The sequence below is a fragment of the Mya arenaria genome, chromosome 15, assembly GCF_026914265.1.
Source record: "Mya arenaria isolate MELC-2E11 chromosome 15, ASM2691426v1".
In the NCBI taxonomy this organism is placed as follows: Eukaryota; Metazoa; Mollusca; class Bivalvia; order Myida; family Myidae; genus Mya; species Mya arenaria.
In genome coordinates, this window is record NC_069136.1 from 53,808,111 (window position 1) to 53,830,324 (window position 22,214).

General features: G+C 32.5%; 1 protein-coding gene across 21 annotated transcripts in view; it reads right to left on the reverse strand.

Moving 5' to 3' along the window:
- Positions 1 to 3,285: 3,285 nt before the first annotated feature.
- Positions 3,286 to 22,214, reverse strand: part of LOC128219795 (muscleblind-like protein 1) — a 122,850-nt gene continuing 103,921 nt past the window's right edge. For 19 of the 21 annotated variants that reach the window (XM_052927822.1, XM_052927810.1, XM_052927825.1 and 16 more), the window contains 4 exons: positions 17,506 to 17,559; positions 15,983 to 16,127; positions 12,860 to 12,944; positions 3,286 to 11,720 (listed from right to left, as the gene is read on the reverse strand). In XM_052927822.1, coding sequence (XP_052783782.1) covers positions 12,910 to 12,944; positions 15,983 to 16,127; positions 17,506 to 17,559 — 234 coding nt within the window. In that variant the 3' untranslated portion in view covers positions 3,286 to 11,720; positions 12,860 to 12,909. Of the gene's footprint in view, positions 11,721 to 12,859; positions 12,945 to 15,982; positions 16,128 to 17,505; positions 17,560 to 18,971; positions 19,038 to 22,214 lie in introns of all 21 variants that reach the window. The other 2 variants (XM_052927829.1, XM_052927832.1) reach the window with 2 other exon arrangements.

Below are 22,214 nucleotides of genomic sequence, written 5' to 3' on the forward strand. Positions count from 1 at the left end.
CACCAAACTTCACAGGAATAATCCTTAGGTGATAACACTTTTAAAATTGTTAACACTCTCTAAAATATGAAAGGGAATATAGAAATTGTAGGCTTGTGTGTATCTGTGCATGCTTAGTAAGCATTTTTGTCCAGAACACAACTCCAGAAGTTTTAAAGGTACTGGGTATTGACTGCAGTGCACAGGAATCAACTCTGGCTGTGATATTGTTTAAGTTATTGCCCTTTATTCATTTTCATACTTAAATTTTGTCTGGAGCAGAACTCCATTGACTTCAAACTACTGAAAGATCATATTGAGAAGAGCAGTGCACAGGAACTGTAACTCTGGCTATGACATATTATGAGTTATTGCCCTTTGTTCATTTTTCTACTTATTTTTTGTCTGGAGCTTTACTTCAAATATCTTTTGTATTGACTTCAACTTTCGCATAATGATATATCTTATTGAGCAAATGTACCATTTTCAAGACCCATAACTGTGGCTGCAGTATGTTTTTTTTTATTGTCAACCTATTGTTATAGGTATTTCCCTTTGTTCATAGCAACCATCTTTTTTCTTCACAAACATATACCGCTTAGCAACTATCAACTTCCTTGGCAACCTGTTTTTTTCTTCGTAACCAATGACATCATTGGCAGTGACTTGCTTCCCTTTTAACCATCACACTCTTAAGCAACCATGGACCTTCTAAGCAAACATGTTCTGCTGTCATCCATAATTTCTTGCCAACAGCTTACTTCCCTATAATTATCCCTTAACAACCATCAATTTCCTTAGTGACCACATTTGATCTTTGTAACCATTGACAACCTCAACTCTGGCTTGCTTCCCTATAAATCATCACATTCCCAAGCAATCCTGAACATCCTTTACCTTAACAACCATTAACTTCCTTGGCAACCACCTTTTGTCATAGCAACCAATGACTTCTTTGGCAATAGCTTGCTTCCCCTGGTTATCTTGGTACTCTGGTGAGAGATATAGGGCCAAATTGGCTCTCTTGTATGTCAAGTATTTTTGCTTACATAATTCATTTTGTTTAGATGAATAATTTTTTTTTATAAACATGTTTTTTTGTTGTTTTTTAAGAAGATTGAGTTATTGTGACAGCCTTGACATTCTTGTCAGGGGCAATATCTTAAACAGCTAAAGATATTAAAATGAAACTTGGTACAGATGTTGCCAAATGCAATGAACAAATATGGCGAAGACCACAACACTGGTTGTATTAAATGATGAGTTATAACCCCTCTTTACTAAAATATAGACGAGGTTCAAATCTATGAAATTATAAAGCTTGAATTTACAAGAGATTAGTGTTTTTCAACCAGTAGAAAAGAATGTATTGAACATTGCATGTTAAGGTTACACTGACACAAACATGAGTGTAATATGATACCAGTCTCCAATATTTTCCAGACCAATTAGTTTTAAGCACAGCTGGTTGGATTGCTTTTGTCTGGAACAAACCAAGCCATTGCTCTATTATTAAGAAAACTCAATTTTCGGAAACTTGATAAACTGAAATGATGTGTATTTTCCTTTAAATGCCAACCGCAAGTTAAAAGCAATCATTTCTTCTTCATTATCATGAAATAGAGGCATTGACAGTCCATGAACAAGGCCATGGGACGTTGACAGTATTGCACTAACCATAACTGTCCATGAAAAAGGCCATGGGGGGTTGGCAGTATTGCACTAACCAAAACTGTCCATGAACAAGGCCTTCCCGAGTGGCATTGACAGTATTGCACTAACCATAACTGTCCATGAACAAGGCCATGGGGCATTGACAGTATTGCTATAACCATTACTGTCACCTTCGACAATATTGCACTGACTATAACTGACTTGAATTGCTGTCAAGGATCATTCTTCCAGATAATGTTTAAGCATGGATGCCACGATATATCGCCCTAGTAAAAAAACTTCACATGAGTCTCCAAAAATCAGATGAACTAAAAAGTTCAAATAGCATTTTTCATATCGAGATCCTTGTCCAATATTGAATTGATGGACTCCAACATTTTTAGCTCGTCTGTTTTTCGAAGAAAAAAAGTCGAGTTATTGTGATAGCCTTGGCGTCGTCGGCGTCGTCTGCGTCTGCGTCGTCGTCGTCGTCCAAAAACTTTAACCTTACCTCATAACTCAGACGAGCGTTGGCACCCACTCCGCGGTGCTCTTGTTTCATTTTAGTAACTACTCAAGGACTCTTTTCAGAAATATGTAGAATTTTTTATCATAATTATGCCTCTTTATATATCTCGATGAATGTAATGGCTTTGTATAGTGGAAGGATTGTAGATTGCGATAAGATTTTCAAGTTGACAGGTAGATCAGTTGGTTATGCTTCTACCTGATGATCCAGCTGGTCAGTAGCTTCAGCCCCACATTAGGCTCATTTTTATGCACAGGGTTAAATGTTGAAACCCAGTCATTTGTTTTTATGAGTTGTTGGTAATTAGGAGTGAAGTCTATTGGGTTTTTTTGTATTGGGAGGTTTTATCATTAACTCTCTCTTAAGTAGATATAAACGCATTCAAATAATTTTTTTAGAATATTCTTCCAAGTTATTCTTTCTTGAAAATATATTGAAGATGAACAAGAATGCAACTGGGTTTTTTAAAAATACAATATAAGTATGAATAACTGATGTTTGTAACCATATTATAAAATGTGAACTGCACATACGAAAGGAGATAAGTCAGTCAAATCCAAAATGATCTAACCAATTTCTTTTGCTAGAACTGCGGAAGTTATTTTTGATTATTATATTATTCCATAAACATTGTTTTGAAATCTAAACCTATATTTCATTTTTTTGTTGTTTATCACCCAAAAAACATGAACATCTTGAAAATTAAATAGGCAACTTTTTTGCAATTCCTCCAAAATCTTATTTTGATACTGTTTTCATGAACAAATTTTCAACACCTGACTTCCTCAACAATATTGGGCCGATCGAGCTTTGTTAAAGTTAACAATGTTTTAAACGTCATCGTTGATAACTTTCAAATTATTGCTCTGGAAGGTTAATGGATACTCTTGTGATCCTGCTGTATTCCTGACGAGACTTCAGACAACTGTTTCAGCTGAGAAAGATAGTGAGCGCATCATCAAATATTTCAAGTTTAAAGTTAACAAAGATGTTGTTAATAATGATGTTAACTTTAATCGGCCAAATATCACTGAAATGCATGTTACTTTCAAGGGCCTTTAAAATCAATCGTCAAATTGGGCGTTGGAAATGAGGGAAAACAAATAAAGTTGAATTTACAATAGTGGAGAACAAAAGTTTAATTTTTTAACTAACACACATACAATATATTGAAAACATCAAATGTTTTATACGTCTCTGCAAATTTTCTTCACCATCATTTTAAGACTTAGCACCATCTTAGTGACAATTAAACAAAAAAATAATCGAAAGACCTTACAGAAGTAAATAAACTATGACCTTGAAGCCACCGTTTCTATGGAAACCGTAAAACCTCAGAATCATAATTTCACTATGCTGGTTCACACAAATATATTTGCAGAAAAAATTGCAAGGCAAATATTGAACTTGAAGCAGAGCATATTGGTAATTTTTCCTGCAAATGTATTTTAGTAAAAGATAAAAATTATACAGCTTTGGATGGAATTTGATATCAATCACATGCCATCTGCTTCAACTTCCTACTATTGTACATCAGCTGCATAATTTTTACAAAGCGGAGATCTTGTTACATCGAAGTTTATATCATGAAATTGTTCAGAAAAGCTCTCGTAGTTTATAGTCCGAAGGGACTGACAGAAAAATGCTTTTAAAGCAAGTTATTTGTGCGATGCAACTTCAAAATTATGCTAGGGACATTTTTGTAGATTCTCACATCAGACAAAATAAACGTAAGCGCCTATACATGAAAGATAAATGATAGCATATAGCACATACAAGGCATCTGGTACACATCTTGTATTTAAATGAGGAAAACGGGAAAATTAACTTCAATTAAAACTGATGTTACACATACAAAGTTCTAGAGAAATTATATGCACTATGATATTGCATTTCATCTGTAGTTTTCTTCAGACTTAAATGAAACTTGTTTCACATATAAAGTTTAAAAAAAAAAGATTTAATGGGCTAAAAAATATCATATTCCATCTGTAGTTTTCTGCAAACTGAAATTAAAACTTGTTACACATTAAAGTTCTCAAAAAGATATTTTATGCACTACAATATTGTTTTTCATCTGTGGTTTTCAGTTCTAGAATTTCCTACAATGTCTGATAATAATTTATGTCCGATTCAAAAAATGTTCATTAATAAAATAAAGTATATTTCTGCTTGAGATATCTTATATACGACTTATTTTGAATGTGTTGCTACAGGATCAGTGCAAGGATATTGCTACGCAAATAAAACAAAATGCAGCGTTTAGCATGTGTATCAGATTCAAGCATGGTTACGTCCTCTCGTTCAATTGCACAGTACTGTCACACATACGGGATCTCTACATGGTTTGTCAAAGGTACATTTGCTTTTTGGGTTTAGTATTCGCAAAAAAAAATTGCAAAGATATTGAAAAAGTTGTGGTCCACATAGATCTGTGCATTTTTGGTTAGGTGCATTTTAGAATATCGTGAAAACCAACCACCTCCTAAATGCCATTTAAACTACTTCTGTTTTTCAGTAATTTTAAGATACCTTGAGCTTCCTTACATTTGAGATTTCAAGTTTTACTTAAAAGACATATGATTTCAGAGCAATCCCTAAAATACAATTAAGCAGCATGAAATAAAACTACTGTTACGCTAAGAAAGCAATACTTAGCACACCAATAAATCATTCTTTTGCACAAACAATAGAGGTCTGAGGTCTCCTCAACTGTCGCATTCATGGATGTGCAAGTCTATATCCAGAGGAAAAGGTGTTAATTTTTTAATTGAAAGGAAATAAAGCAGTTAGTTTTGAAGAAGAAAGAAAATCCCTTCCTGTGTTATGTAATGTTGACTCGGGTATCGAACTTGGCCAATGTGCTTGACATTGAAGGTCACTCAGGTGTAACTAGGTCACTGGGTCAAGGTCAAATACAGGCCATGTTGGGGTAAAAGGTCATGCAGAGAAATGAGGAAGCAGGGCAGACATTTTCAACTAGAGAATATATGAGTTCTGCGTTTATTAAGCCCTCTTAAAGAGTGACATCTAGCAAGCCATTGACACAGACACAATAAGCAAATGAAATTCCCAAATATATAGTTATGTCCCTTCTAGCAAAAGCAAAAATAAGCATAAAATACAACTGTCATCTAAATATACACATTTGTCCACTGTCTTTTTTATCATGATTAAAATTGTTCACAAATGTATACAGTATACAACCATATTTAGGACACATTAGAATTTGTACAAATTGGAAATACAAAAAAATTGTATCAAAAAGATAAAATTAAGCGTTATTCACAATCGAAGCATGCAGACAGTGGACAATGTCTTGTAGCACATTTTAATATAGCACAACTTAGCTGCATGGTGGTAATAGCAACACATTGTCAAATATTCTGTGTATTCTTACTTTTATATCCAATCAAATAACACCTCTAGGATTGCCAGCTATACAAGGCTTTGATACTTCTGCTCTTCGTCAAAGTTGCGATTATGGCACAAAATAACACTGGTAAAAAACAGCTTGGAAACACATATTCAAATTACAACCTTTGTAAGTCAAGGATAAATTGAGCCCTAAAAACTGAATAGCACCTCTGGTTTGTTTACATGGCACATTTAAGGTGACGAGCTTTTTTTTTCATGTCAAAGACATGCAGGGCGTTTGTTTATGTTCTACATGACACATTGAATTTCCTGGCAACTGTCACCTTGTATAACTGGCGTCCCTCGGCTGCTGAGTGCTGGTCAGAATCAATTGATTCATCTCAAGTTTTTAAAGGCAGTGCTTAACAAAGTAAAAGTCAAATTCATGTTATGTTTTCTTTGAACAGCGAGTGTTTAGGATAACTATGGCCTCTCTAAAAATGTGTACGGAAATAACAGGGGTACATATCGGATGATGGGTGGGAGAAAAAAACTAAAATGGAGCTACAATATACATACAAACTATGAGTTCAAAATGAAATAGTCAACATTATACACAGAAGTACCGAATACCATCTTTGTACTTGCAGGTATTGGTCATTAACAATCAATGTGTAAAATTGGTGATAATACAGTTTTTTGTTTTTAACATTTCTTGGTTTTGTGGGGGTGTTTTATTTCAAATATGGCACATTTTATCTCGGGAAGCTGAATTATTAGCAAACTACCATTACACTGTGGCATTCCTAAAAAAAGATATGGCGTACATATAACTATCAACTCAGGGTTTTATAGCTATGGCATAGTTGACATAAGATCGGTTGATAAAATGATCTTTAAAAAGATAAAATATATGTGTTTACATAACACTAAGATACTACAACAAATACAATCAACCTACAAATTCAATGATTTCAATCCAACCCAATATTACAGTATTATATTTTCGTAAATTTGTATTGTTTGTTTATAAATTTAACCAGATTTGATGTTGTATTATATTTAATATATTATTTACCGTCATTTTAATGTAACCATTTCTAGCACATTCAGTGGTTTCTATAAGATCAAATCTGCACATTAGCAGTGACTGTTATACAGTCGGAGAATGCGAACAGTAAGCAGTAAATAAAGCGAAGCATTAATATACACTTTTGGTAAAAACAAACAGTCACTTTTCTACTGTTAATATGGTACAAAAATCAAAGAGAAACAGATAACCATATACAAGATACATCATCATAAAATATCTCGAAAAAACAATTTTTTATACAAATCATGCAGCGTTTAGAACATTTAATGTTCCGTCAAGGATTCATCCAAAAACGTGACAAATATCAACATGTCAAGTATAATATATCTACTTGTTTACTAAAATAACAACTAACATACAATATATGTGTGTCATCTTCATATGTTTAACATTGAAGATAACAACAACATAAAGGAATATTTACATTGAACCTCACTGGTGTTTGTAAACATTGTCCTCATTTATAGTTTGAAACAACCCTGTAGTGACAGATTCAATTTTCATAGCTTTTGTATACATCTGTAGATCAAATATTGAAAATGATCTGACAAATGAAACTGCTTTAAACAAAATTTGAAACAATATGTAAATAAGTTTTGTTTTTAAAACTTGTTTTTATCACCATAACAACCCAAGTTCGTAGAGCAATGTTTGCAAAAACCAATGTTTTAAACTCAAACGGTCAAATTGCTGCTATTTAACACATTTGTACAGTTTCTTGTAACAAATGTTCAAACCTTTGAAGTGTTCTATTGTTAAATTTTGAATCATTTACTTATTACATCATTTCTTTTAAAACAATGTTATTAATGATCATAATTATTCAACTAAAATATCTACCAATAAAATGGTCATTAACAAGTTTCTATTTCATAAAGATATCAGCAGCAAAATCACCTACAATAGTTCACAGGGACAATAAAACAGTAGAACATCACGTGTAAACAAGTATTCACACATGCTTTAAGTCGTATATCAACCAAAGTTATAATGCTTACATTCATTTAGTTTACATAGGCTATTGATGGCAAGTAATAGTTTTATTTTAGTCTATTGATGACACTTTATACTTTTGTTTTAAGCTATTGATGACATTTTTTCAGGCTATTTAATACACTCAACACTTTTGGTTTCAGTTTGTTATAACACTAATACAAAACCATAGTCGAACACAGATTGAAAATAATTCTAAATTTACAATCCTTTTCTGTACTTTTCTTGATTGAATTTACAATGAAAACAATTTATTCACAATTAGAAAATGTTCAGTTTAATTATTCTAGAGATTAAATCAATATGTATTACACACTCTTGTTAATTGGATTTTATTTTGTCAGAAAATGTGCACAAAAAATTGTCCTTTTTAAAAGCCTTCAATTAAGTCAATCAAATTATTATAACATTTAGTAGGAAAGCACGGCCGAGCAAATAGCTTTAAAATAATTTAAATAATATGAGACCGCATCATTAGCCTATGTACCCAAAATATCATAAAATCACCGGAATTTTTTGGGCCTAAGGCTCAGGTTTCCACACAAAACATTGTGAACCTGACTCCACAAGCCAAACTTTTAAGTTACCATAGTAACCACACAGATTATAAAGACACAATTTCAAATACTTTCCTAAATGTATGATGAATTTATCTAAAGAAATGAGATGTTTTATTCAGTTGAAAAAATTGGAATGTGACTCTTCAGCAGAATAAAATCAAAGAAGCGAAAAAATATCAAAGCCTCAAAGTCTGTGCAACAAAGCATATAGCCTTAAGCTGTTGGGCAAATTATCAAGGCCAAATATTAAAGTCCCTTTCTTAATAGTTAATTGATTATATCTTGTTTTATCTGTACAATATTTCAAAAATTATCATTAAAGGTTTAAGGTTCAATATACATCAAATCCACTTAAAAATTGTAAAAATAAAATGTAATGCATGGAGAAATCCTTAAGACAATATGACTTTTAAGATTATAATGTCTGTGTGTTAAAACCATTATTTAAAAAAATGTTGTAGACTTTAAAAGTAAAGCATGTGTGTGGAAAGACCAATAACAACATATGACAGGAACACATAGTACATAATATCACAATGTTTTGTCTATTCATATATTCTGCCAATTGAATACAAACAGGACAAGATTATAACCTCTAAATTCAAATACCAATAAACCTTCATGGCGTTGCCTTTCAAAAACTCCATATTGATCTCATATGCTAAAATATTTTCCTATAAGTTCCTACAATTTTTTTTTAACCAGAATAAAATCAAAATCTTTATAAAAAAAACAAAACAAACAAATCCCCATGTTTTTTCTAGATAAAATGTCACACTTTCCTGTGCTTGGAATTATTTTGCAAAAGAATTCAATACATCTAATATACTAAATATTCAAAAATGTAACAGAGATTCTCATTGGCTGCCTCATCAAGCCATGTGATCATCTCATGCACCAATAGAAATCACTTGTAACAAAACATGTCCTCATCACAAAATCAATATCTGGCATCAACCAAAACTATCATTGAGACTTATGTTATCATAAAATCCATTTCATAAACAAGTAAAAGAAAACTAAGTTGTAATCACTGGTTCACCATAAATTTTAGGTTCATATAAACCAAAAATCATTTCCTCTAGCCATTTTAAATTATTCATTTTAAGTACTCCTGAATTTGAAATATTACAAGTAGCATTTGGTCTGATTCAGTATTGTCAATTGATTTCCAAACATACTTTGCCTTTACTTGCTTGAAATGGAGAATGGTTAAATTAGGTTTCAAACAACAATATATTTAACAACAACAGTTGTATATATCAATATACAATATGTAAAATGGTTTTTAATAAGTGTAAGGTACATAATATAAAACCACTAAAATTTATTAACAATAGTATCCTAGATATAAAGTTAACATGGCACTTAAGTTTCTAAATTAAATGTTGAAAAAACCGATGTTAATGACGTCTAACTGAAGAATATACAATGGATAATGAATGATTTATAAGGAACAAATATAAATGCAATTATACCATTCCATTTTCTAAACCAATGTATTCATTGGAAAAAAACAACATAATATATGAATACAAGTGATGTTATCTTTTATAATGAAGTTTACATATAAAACCCAACTCTCTTAATTAAAACCAATTTTTAACATATTAAATTAATTTCACAAAACCGTAATTAACCTTAAAAGAAACCTAACTTTTACTACTGTTTATTTTTTTCTGCATGTAACTTTTCAGTAAAAAAATCGATAAATGCTAACATTATGTGTAACATAATGACATCAACAACTACAAAGATTCCTAAAAACATACTGTACAACATAATGATGAGAAAAACAAACTAAAAATAGCACAGTCCAATTAAGAAATTTGGGACACTTTATGACTATGGCACATATTGTTAGTCGTTAGTCGTTACTCACTCAGTAACAGGTGACCTGTTAGATATTTTTGTGCACCGTCAAAAAACATTGCACCAGCTTAATAAAAACAAGTCATACAACAAAGTAACAGGCAACAAATTAAATGCTCAAATATTGAACTTTAAAAACTGTTAATCTTTCAGACCATTTTAAAATATGACAATGTCAAACTTTATCATATAAAGTCTTATAACATATGGGCTGGTCATAGCAAGAATAATGAAGAAGTAATGCGCAATACCATCATTGAAAGCGTTACGGACAAATGCTATATTTTGAAAATTTCATTTCCAAATTGATTATAACAGGAAAATGCATTATGAGCATCAAATGCTCATAGTATATAGCCATCCAATTGAAACTTTAGCACTTTCAGTTTCAACCAATCAAATGTCAATAAAAAATTCAAAAATAGCATTAGCCAATCAGAGCTCTGCAAAGGATAGCAGTTTTGCATTTGGAATGCTTCTGCAATCACCATAAGATACATACTATTGAATTTATTACAAAAAAACATTACTTAAGCTGTTAAAGCCACTTTAAGTTAGTTTAGCGGGTATGTGATATCCTGCTGGCTAATGAATAAGTAAGTATAAGAGCTACAAAATTAAAAGCATAAAAAACAATAATTGCTTAGGAAGGATTTTTTTTCAAATAACCTCTGGATTGTACTAATATAATATTTATCTTGAGGAAAATTTTCTTTCGCAAACCACGGTTAATTTTCGTCCTAAGTTTCTGAAAAATAAGGACTGAATATTGAGTTTAAATGGCTTGTTTTTTGTAAAATTTGATCTAAACATTTCAGTTTAATATTATTTTTAGTAGTGTCTATTACAAAATTGAAATAAAGGAAAAGAAGTAAATAAAGCAAGCACAGTTTCATTTGATTACTCTAAGCCAGCTATAAAAATATACAATCTGATAGTGAGAAGACTCCACACATCAGTGTAATATCACATTTTGGTTTTCATAAAAAATTCAGTACACAGTAAAAAATAGACAGCGCATTTACATGTATTAAATACATAAACATTGTAAATGTTTTACCATGCACAGATATGGCTTGTAGCCCGTGCAGTTTAACCGCAGAGCATTTATAAAATGTGTCAGTGTAATGTACATTATCACAAACATAAGTTTTGTCTCCATGGTAATTTGCAGAATAATTCCCTCCGCTCCCCGCAATCTAGAACGATTCTCCTCCCACGGCCAACTAGTCAATGTCATATTTGTCTGGTGCCATTTAATAACAAAATCTCCGATGTACTTTTAAGTAAAAACACAGTATCTGACTAGAACTAGTGCTCAATTATAACAATCAATCACTTATTGAAAAAGGATCAAATCACTTTTTATGGACTGTATAAAAAGTATTTCTCGTTTTCTTTAATGTAATGGAAAAAATCACTTTGGCGTCTAAAATACAGTCTGTTACAGGCAAATAAAGTGCCTATATAACGATAAAATATCTGATATTATTTTGGTTACAAATGGAAAACTAGATAATCGGTTAAATATTTCAATTTGTTTGGGTGAATGGAGCACACCCCCTCTATTCGGAAGGTGGGAGGGGTACTGGAATATGGTAATATTTGCAGGTTGGCCGGGAACACTTCCCACGAACTGCATCCCTACAGACAATCACACGACCATCGTTTACTTCTACATAATCTGAAATGTTAAAAAAATGAGATTATAATCCCAGAAAATATCATGTTACATAAAGAAGGTTAATAGCTCTTACAAAAATTCTAAATTGGTATTATCAAATACTTTCAACCAAAGAACCACAGTGGGCGCCATCATTTTCCTCAGTTATACAAAAGACATTTTAGCAAGATTGATGGGATTACTACACATGTGTACACAATACACCAATTTTTATAATAAATGTTTGAATGACGTCCAAGTACACTGGCCAACATTTTTTTTCAAGACACCAACGCTATGTCAATGCCTTCATATAACTTAAAAGTGTGTAATACTGAATGTGTCTATCAAACCAATTATAATACAAAAGTAAATAAAAGGGAGCAAAACTTTGAAGGAAATTTTACTACTGGTATTTAATTTCTCCGCGACATTATGCCTACAAACTCTGTCATGAAAGTTTAATCATGATTGGATAATATATACTCAAGTTATTTTTTGCATAAGTCATAAAATTCCTATTTTTGAATAAAAAAGGGGAATAACTCTGGAGTTACTGATGTAATTAAACCTATGATTAAATTTGAATGAGTCATTATGCCCACAAACACTGTCACCAAGTTCCGTGATAATTGGATAATAAATACTTATGTTATTGTCTGAAAGACATAAACCCACTATGTTCTAATGTAAATGAGGCATGACTTTGATGTTACTTATTTAATTCAACCCACCACAATCAAACATGCCCCACTAACAATTTCACAAAGTTGCATCATGATTGGAAAATAAATAGTTAATTTATTGTCGGACGCAGCTGAAACTACCAACACCAAAAGTAATACCTATATTTTCAGGTGACACAAAAATGTACGTTTCGCCTGATGAACACCAGAGTAAACATAATTGGTGCTGTCCTCGGGGAAATATACATTGCGTAATTACAGAAAAATAAACCAAACCTAAATTGAGTAAACTCTTATCCCACGGTTTCAGGCCAAAGTTGACTTTTTGGCAAAAGTGAATTACTGACATGTTCAATTCATTCTTAACAGTTATTTTTCCAAATTGAGGCTTTCAACAAAGTACCATGATGCATCACATTATAGTTATCTTGTTACACAATGATTTATTTATTGAAAATAAAATGGTGGACTCACCTTCTACAACGTGAACATACTTGCAGGAGGGCCTCTGACACAGACCCAGCTTAAAATCTTTGCACACTGGGAGGGTGTCCAGCAACTGGAACAGCCACACATCATTGGTCAATGGTTGTCATGGTAACCAAGAGCCAATCAGATTACACATTGCATACTTTTGAAAATGCAATCCAAACTACAGGGACCAGCCCAAAACCCAAAACCTACTTAGAAAAAACCCTTAAAGAATGAAACTTTTAATAGAATTATTTTATGTTCATAATTTTGAGAAATCAACATTTACAAGGCATAGTCTCCTCCATCGGCTCTTGAAGAATGATTTCTGATACAATTTATATACATACTACCAAATTTCTGTAGTCTTAATATGACAATATGAAATTTAATATTCGTCTATTTTAAGATCATTAAAACTAAATTTGCATAAATGGTTAAACAATGGTACAGTATTGCCATGGCATGCATAAACAACAATCAACAGATCACTAAAACACAACATAAATAATGATTGCAGGTGCAAATGTTAATAACAGAAGTGGTAAATACTGCATTAGTATGTAGTACCAGTCTCAACCAAATACAGGATAAATTCATAGAAAAGGAAAAGGTTAGTTTTCTTGCGACTGCGAAGCTCTGAAGGTTAACTTTGCTTCCAGAAAAAAGCTGCTGCCTTCTAGCATAATTTTGCTGTTACTGTACCTAGTACGTGTGTATATATATATATAGGTCTTCAGAGGTCTAAGCGAAATAAATTTTGAATATAGGGTTACCAAAAACGAATGTCTACCAACAGATTTACTGGGGAAAAAAATCTAAGCAACTTAGCGATGGAATTTTGCTACAAAATAATAATATAACATGCAAGGCCTGATGTTTGTGCTACCCGCAGGCGCACAGCCTTTGAGTAGTATGATTACTTTAGAAGGGTGTCGCTAGCATTGGAGACAGACTCCCTGTATCTTGGTCCAAATTGATTTCCTAGGCAAAATAACATGTTTTGTTACATTCCTCAATATTTGCAGTTCCCACAAATCATGAATTTAATTCACAAAGAAAATTGTTTTATCGTGGATTGTTTTGAAAAATGTTACCTCTAAAAGTAATATCTCACAAACTTAAAATTTTGACCAAACAAAAATTAGAATGTCGTCTTAGAAATTCAAAGTCTTTATAAACATTAATTGCTTTAATGTTTCATATTCTCAAGTTGAATGAAATAATTAATGATGGTATACCTGTCTATTATCGTCAAAGTAATTTACGCTTTGTGCATTGTTTGGCACAAGACTCCCGGGAATGGGTGCCGTCACCATCGCCATTTCCGGGGCAACCATCATTGGCACTGTGGTCACCAAGGAAACCAGCATGCGTTGTCATTGCAGCAAACCAGGTCGGGAAGGGGTTGAGTCAGGATTTATATGTAGCCGATGGCCGACAGTGCCAAGTTTTAGTTTCAGATTTATTGATGCAGCAGGCACAATTTTTCAGTTTGCGTCACAAGCAGCAGGTTGTGCATGGACGTTAGCATTGTTTGTTTTGTGTATTTTTGTACAAGAGTTTTTTGTTTGCAGTTTGTGTTTATTGCATGTATTGCAATTGTTTTGTCATAACACCACATGCAGGTTTAAATAGGTGTTGAAGCAAGTAAAGCACACGGGCGGGTGAACGAGCATGAAATAAAAGATAATACAACACTGTTGTTAGCTAGAGTGTCATCTAGAAGCCAGCCAACATATTACTGCCATGTAGTCTTATTTATATTTATTTTTTTCACACATTTTTTGTTGGATCAGCATTTTATCTAAGGGAGTTTTTTTTAAGAATCTCATCCCAACCTCTTAGACATCGGTTTTATTTCATGAAATATCGACTTTGGGGTTCCGGGCTTGAAAATCATGAAAATCAGGCACCAAAATTAATACACACCACATGCTTCTCATGAAAATCCGTCTGCCTATCCTATTTTTTCTATCGAAAATTTCAAGATGAGAATCTGATATTTTACTATATTGTTGGCCATTTTTTTATATTAAAAGTCATAGAGTACATGGCAGTTTTGTTAATAACTTTTTGATCCTTTTTTGAACAACATGTTGGCTAACAGTGTTAATAAAAGCAGTAAAAGGAAAGTTTGCAACATAATCATAACAAAATGAACGACAAGTTACAATGCCTTCCTGTTGCCAAAAACATGATATGAAAAGTAAATCACAGTATGTGATTTTTTTTTAACTTAAACAATTTTAAGCACATTTAAAAACAGGAAAGCACAGTTACAACTTAGTAGACTGCATAGATAAATAAATTGTTAATTGTAGAAACCTAGATGAACTGCAAGTCTATGAGTACATTGTGATGTATGTTAATGCAACACAAAATATATTTGTGGACAAAACTGGCTTCTTTATATTTTTTAGACCCATCAATTTGAATTTTACTTCAATATGTATTTTATCAAAGTGAAATAAATTTAAAAAGACTCTTCTACTTAAAATCCCAACATTAAGTATGCTAAAACCTGTATGTATTTGAAAAAAATTGCTTCCCTTTCATGAACATTGCCAAATCATAATAACCTCCCTTTTTATAAACATTGCCATGTTTTGCCACAACTCAGACAACTAGTTGTAACAACTTTAACCGAAACAATATGTAAGCAGAATGTTTTTTGTTGTGGTTTTCAAAATATTTGATCTTATAATCGCTGAAAGCTGAATTTTGTAAATCATGCTGCTTACTTAAAGGACTCTAAACAACACCTGAGAGACTTGATGTTAATAAAAGAAATAATACTGAAGCATTAATGTACACAAATACAGAAGACCACCTATTGACAGAACATGTCATCAACCATATAATGTATAGCCCTTAACCAATGTTTTTCCAAATGAGGTCAGCATGTTGTCAGGGTAATAGGTTTTTCTTAAAAGTATAAAGCCCTTTTAGGCATTTTCATTCTATTAATATACTTCTGTAAAATAACAGTCTTTTTAGAATACCAATATAAGACAAAAAACGTTTTTCCAACGACACGTTTTATGAAATAAAACTGGTTTGCGGGCTATAGTGAAGTACATGTGACAAAACTAAACCAACACACAATAAGTGCTGAGTACTCACACGACACTGGGATATACTGCGGCTGCTGTAACTGCATCGCAGCAATCGCCTGCTGGTACGAGACGTTCGAGATCGGCTGATACATCGGCAGACCCTTTGTGTCTGCCATAGCTACACGCTTTATCTGCATGCCCGGCACCTGTGACTGCAACGAAACACAACGTCCTACTGTACATGGCTCTGCCACGTGGAAATAAACTGTATGGTATAGGTTTTTCTGAATGAAGAAAGAATAAAGTGCAATTGGATCGTTATTACATGCAGAAATTCACATTATTCTCCCTTCAACTCATTTTAAACATAAACATTTTTTTAATTTGACAAAAGAATTTGTGCAATTTGCTTTTTAACAGTCATAAAACTGGAACAACTTCACATAACCACCTACGCAGAAACCTTTTATAGGCGATTGTGTTACCATGGTAGTAGTCTTATGACAATTAAAAGCCTAGACAAATTAAGGGGAAATCTCATATTTTGGTACATCGATGGGCTTTAACATGAGAGAAATACCATATTCAGTAGCAATATTGTGATAATTGTGGAGTGTGGTCAACTTTTTATCAGAAGTGTTCTTATATATTAATTCCTAGTTTAAAACTTGTTACCTTTTGAAAAAAGAAAATCTGGTAAATTCCAATTTGTCTATGTGTACAAAATTTTACATGGTATACCAATCAAAATTGGTTTTACCTAAAAAAAAATAACAACTAATCAAAATATTTAACGTATATTGTCGACAGCCAATCAGATAAGTTTTAGAACTAAAACAAATATTCAACCAATCATTAAAGAACATTTAAAATGCATTTTTGAGACGATATCTCTAGTAATTCTTACAATAAAAATTGTAAATATAATAATATTAAGTTTGCACAAACTTCAATATCATATGCTCCAAGGACTTGGTTAAGGTATTGAAAATGAAACAAATGTTAATTTTTTTTTGAAAAAGTTATGAATAGCACACAACACAAGAATAAGGTTTCTCCTGTTTACATAGACCTTAACACACATATCTAGCTGAATATGGTATACACTCTGTGTAATGTACGGTAGTGAATTTTGGTAAAATTTGGTACAGTGCGATAAATATTCTACAAGCCACTGGGCTTTGAAAGCAGACAAATAATAAAACTCTGGTTACAGTTCGGAAAGTGTACAGCAAAACAATGAAAGCCCTTCGTCCAAGTATTCAAAACATTATCAATGAATATATTCATTACTTTGCATGTGCCCACACAAATGATGCATATTTGTATGTGTTCAGCTGAAATATTTATTCTTTTTTACTGAACTTGTGAAGATTATCATTTTTTTCTTCATTTTTTAAGTATAAAATGCTGATTAACATCTTTGAATATATTCTATTATTTGCATGGTACCCACACAAATGATGCATATTTGTATGTGTTCAGCCGAAATATTAAAGCTCCTTTACTGAACTTTAATTTTTTTCTTTTGCTTTTTTCGTTAAGTACAAAGTTGCATAATAACATTTTTCTCTATCCGTAATATCTTACATGCATCTGAAGTCTGGAGTAATCTAACTGTTGCATCTGTGCTGTATAATCCGACTGTTGAAAAAATATATACAAATATGCAGCAATGTGGGGTAAATGATAATGTTCACAATTATTGACATATTTATAGAGTATGACCAAAACGCATAACCACATGACAATTTATTTTTCAATCTTCATCAAATATTTCCTGGAAATGGAATAAAAAAATCGCATAAAAAAAGTTTAGTCGGTTGACAATTAAGTTTCAAGTTGACGAAAAATCAAGCTTGGTTTGAAAAATTAAAAACGACAGTAAAAAATTGACAAAAACAAAACAAGCAGACTGGACTAGCAAAATTTTGTTATAGAAAAATTCCAAACAATAAATACTGGTCTGACTTCTAGGTTTTGATACATAAGCCAATTCATGTAGTACACTGGTCAGCCAAACATGCAATACAGCGTGAAGAATCAGGTTTAGCTTTCGATTACACAAAAACTCACGCACAAAACCTTTGCACACAGCTTGGTGAATTAAGTCTGGTTTGATTCATAATATCAATGCCCTTGGTTCTTCCAGAATTTTATATTATTTCTGTCCTACTAGCTCAGATTTTGTGGCTTTGCCATCAATTACTGCATTGAAAGCTTTCATTTTTACTGAATAAAAATTATACTTGATGAACATCAATCAACTAGCTTTCAGACTAAGAAACAAACAATCTAATATTGACGCTATGAATTTTAGAATAAAGAATTCACATACATTATTTTGACTTAATCTAAAAAAAATAAAGAAAGTGTGATTACGATGGAACCTGACAATGCATGAAAGGTGTACGTTTTCAAATAAGTAGTTCTTGCACTAACATCTATGTGTGATAAACCTTCATAGATTTAAGAAGTCTCCCAATGGTAAAAAATATTCTGATATATGTAAATAAACAAATAAACCAAGCTTTATGCAAAGGTTTCAAAATTATAGTTAAAATCATGTCACCAGTATATACAATTTGTGTTGTATTAAGATCGAAATAAATCTACAAGCAAGAAATAGAGCATAATACGTTTATACACAATATACAAAGTTGTCATGTGACTGTGCCGGTTCTCTTGGAGTCCTAAGCGACTACAACTACATGCCAAAGCATGAAGGAATTTATTCAATTGATTTTGTCGGTTTCATTAAGTAACGTTATATTAAACATGTAAGAGCCATTTCTGCCTCATGTTTGTGTACTCGACTGTTTCCCCTACGACTCTTGACTTTTTCCCCCAGGACATTTTCAAGCTATGTCATAAACACTAACACCATTTAATGCTCTTTTTTATAATTTGTGTCTGCTAAGATGCTTTAAGGCAAAACATTGTTTGACCCAAATATTATTTGACCATAATTAACAAACTTAACTTCAATAACGCAAAAATGGCTGCCTACATGTCAGAGATTTTACGGAAAAAGAATGATGTTAAGGATTAAATACCAGCATCAAATCTTCGCTGGGGTCACGTGGTCGTTTCTTCCCAGTCAAAACCTCTACCACATGAGGCTATTGTTATTTATAGCGGTGGAGAAGGATGCATCCGAAATAATGTTTTGTTCGTTGGCGGGGACGTTTGAATTGCCGTTAAAGTCGGGCAGGAGTTTGGCGGCACATGACAACACCAAAGCGCAGCACAAGGCAGTATGAAGAGTGTGATGAAAATAAAATAAAACAGCACCATCGGTAAAAATGTTCAATCCAACATGCATAATACTTATAATTTGAAAATCAGTCATCCAATAATAGAGTAGAGATCTACTGTAGAGATTGAAGATTCGACATTCGATATCTCCTGCCAGTTTACAGTTGACACTCAATATGGTGTGTACAGAAATATGGCACAGATTCTAGACAGTTAGAAATCTTTGCTTTTTTTATGACTTTGACCGAAAATTGTTGTAAACTTATAAAAACTTCATATCACCCATTTATAGTCAAAATGGGCCTATTTGCATATGAAACAGGAAGCTGGTAAGCCCTTTGACAAAAAATGGACATTCTTTTTTATTTTTGTTCCAAAAAAATACTCGGTCTAAAAGTTTGATTCCTTTGGAAAGGTCTGGTAGAGAGACTTAACTTTAATGCCACTATGTGATTTTTCATTGTAGGACTGAACATTGTAGCCACTACATTATGCAATGGGTGGGGTATTGTATACTCACAGTGCAGTTTAAGCTCAAAGGAACATAGGTGCTCACAAACAGGTTACTTTTTGGCATTTCTAATACTCCAAAACACAGTATAGCAAAGCAACTGGTTCGCCTATCAACTTGAATCGTTCTTTAACTGGTTAAGTAGTTTATGGAATGTTAAAGCAAGGATTACAAGTGTCTAGATTCTGTTGTGTTTATTCAAGCATAGACAAAACTGAAACTTTTCTTAGTCCGCAGCCATGTCAAGAACAACTTAGGAATTATAAAAAACCTCGAAACATAAAGTGAATGCGATTTATATCAAATGTTTCAATGCAATGCAAAAATGAATTTCGAGATTTTAAGCACAAGAAATTTTGTAAAGGTGAAGACTGTGACCTTGTTTTGAATAGTTTCGAATGTGCAACATTCGGGCTTTTGTTATTGAGAAAAGCAGAAACAAACAAGACCGAAGAAAATTGTCAATTTTGTCTAAAAGTAATTTCCACATACACACGCATATTTCAAACTAAGTATTATTCGCAAAAAGCATTAATAGACATTTGTCCTGAAATGAAAAAAGACTACTCTCAAAATTCCTGCAAGAAAATTGACAGATTCTTTTTTAGATTGCCTAAAATGGGATCTGATCACTCTCATTAAAGCTAAAACTCAAAATGGCTGCCAAAAACAAAAATAAAAAAAAATGGCTGCCTCCAGTGGAACACTGTCACATGACACCAGGAAGTGCTTCATTTGGAATGCTTTAGCTGTTTTGGTAAGTGCTGAACCGGAAGTAGGGGATCCCTGCCAATACGTTAAACAAGCCGTCCTTGCAATATTAGCATACCATCTAGGAGAATCTATCTCAAGCAATAAGCCGAACAATAAACTTTTAAAAAGCCAAGTTCAGAATTTACAATAAATCACAATAATTTGTGTTTCCTTTGGTCAAATGCAAATTATACATATGCAAAGCATAAAAGCAAATTTGCTAGCAAATTAAAACTGCATAATGAATAAAATTTACATAAAATATTTCTTTTAAAAGGTAAAATACATAAAAACTTAAACTTGGCTTTTTGCAACTGAGTATCAGAACTCAAGCAATAATAAATATCTGTGTGATAATCAGTATATTATTAACAAATGTAAAAGTACATATAAATATCATCAACAATGTGGTATTAAAGCATAGACAAAAATATAGCAGTTGTCCAACGCAGCCTGACTGAAAATAGTCATCTACAAATACATAACAATATGCTACACAGAGATTTCATATCATGCTAAAACAGAGGGGCCTCAAAATCCCTGGCTTGACTGTTTTTTTCAGGAATAGGATGGCTTTACCGCAGAACAGAACATTTTTCTTTGCCCTAAAACAGGGTCATTTTTTTTGACGGATCTGTCCTTTTGGAAACAACAACCCCTAGATACCCCAAATATCCAAAGACCACTGTCGGGGTTTGATTGTATTTATTATTTTGTGTTCAAACTTTCTCTTCTCTTCATGTACACGTGTTTCGTGAAACTAAGGCAGCGTATAAGAGGTCAAGAGGGAGGAAACTATAGAAGATATGAACAGTGAGGCACTATATTGTACTAGCGTTTAGTGAGGTAGTGTATAAAGAACAAGCTCTACCAGAAAGTGCACTATCACAACAAATGGTTCCAGCCACCAAGTTATCTTTAAAACCCTCAACTCTAAAAATGCAAAAGGCACATTACAACACCAACATGACTCATGTCCAAGACTTTTTTTCCAAAATGCCCCAAGATACATCACGGTGCTGAGTTGGTAAGTTTCAAGGTTATTTGTGTTGCCAAAGAGGTCAAGTGAAAGCCTTTAGTTAAGCTCAGAGCCACAAAGCTATGCAACTAGGTCTACCAACTAGCAGAAGTGTTATAAAGGGAAACAACCAAGAAGTAATTACTTCCCTTTCTTACACTTTTGTCATTTGTCATATGTCAGTACTACAACTATATTATAGATAGTGTGAAACCCTGAATACCAATAAAAAAACTCCCAAAATATTAGAACCCTAACCAATGAACAATTCAGCCTTCCATTTAATCTCTTGGAACTGGGATAAAAGGTATACTAAAGGCTGCATCTAAAATTAAAAGCAAATTATTGAAGCCAAGATAAAAACTGAAATAATAGTTTCGAATTTGTTTTCAACAGAATATTAGCTTGTGGGACTGGCCAAAGATTTGTGTCTAACATAATATACCCCAAAATTGTGCAATGCTGATTAATTATTTAAAGGTTTTTTTCAGGACATTAATGCATACATTATTTATAAAGAAACTAATCTCATCTTGGCTTCTTTTTGAGGAATTAAAGATAAGCATGCAAAGACCAACAAGACTTACCATAAAATGACAAGTTTTGTTGGAGAAAGCTAACTAAACTATTAAAAGCAACAGATGGAAGAACTCGGAGAACATTGTGTCTGACAAATATATTTAACTTTCAGATAAGTTATGTGATATTGCGGAATATTTTTGAAAAACAAATGTTCTCAGAATTACAACAAAGAAATCA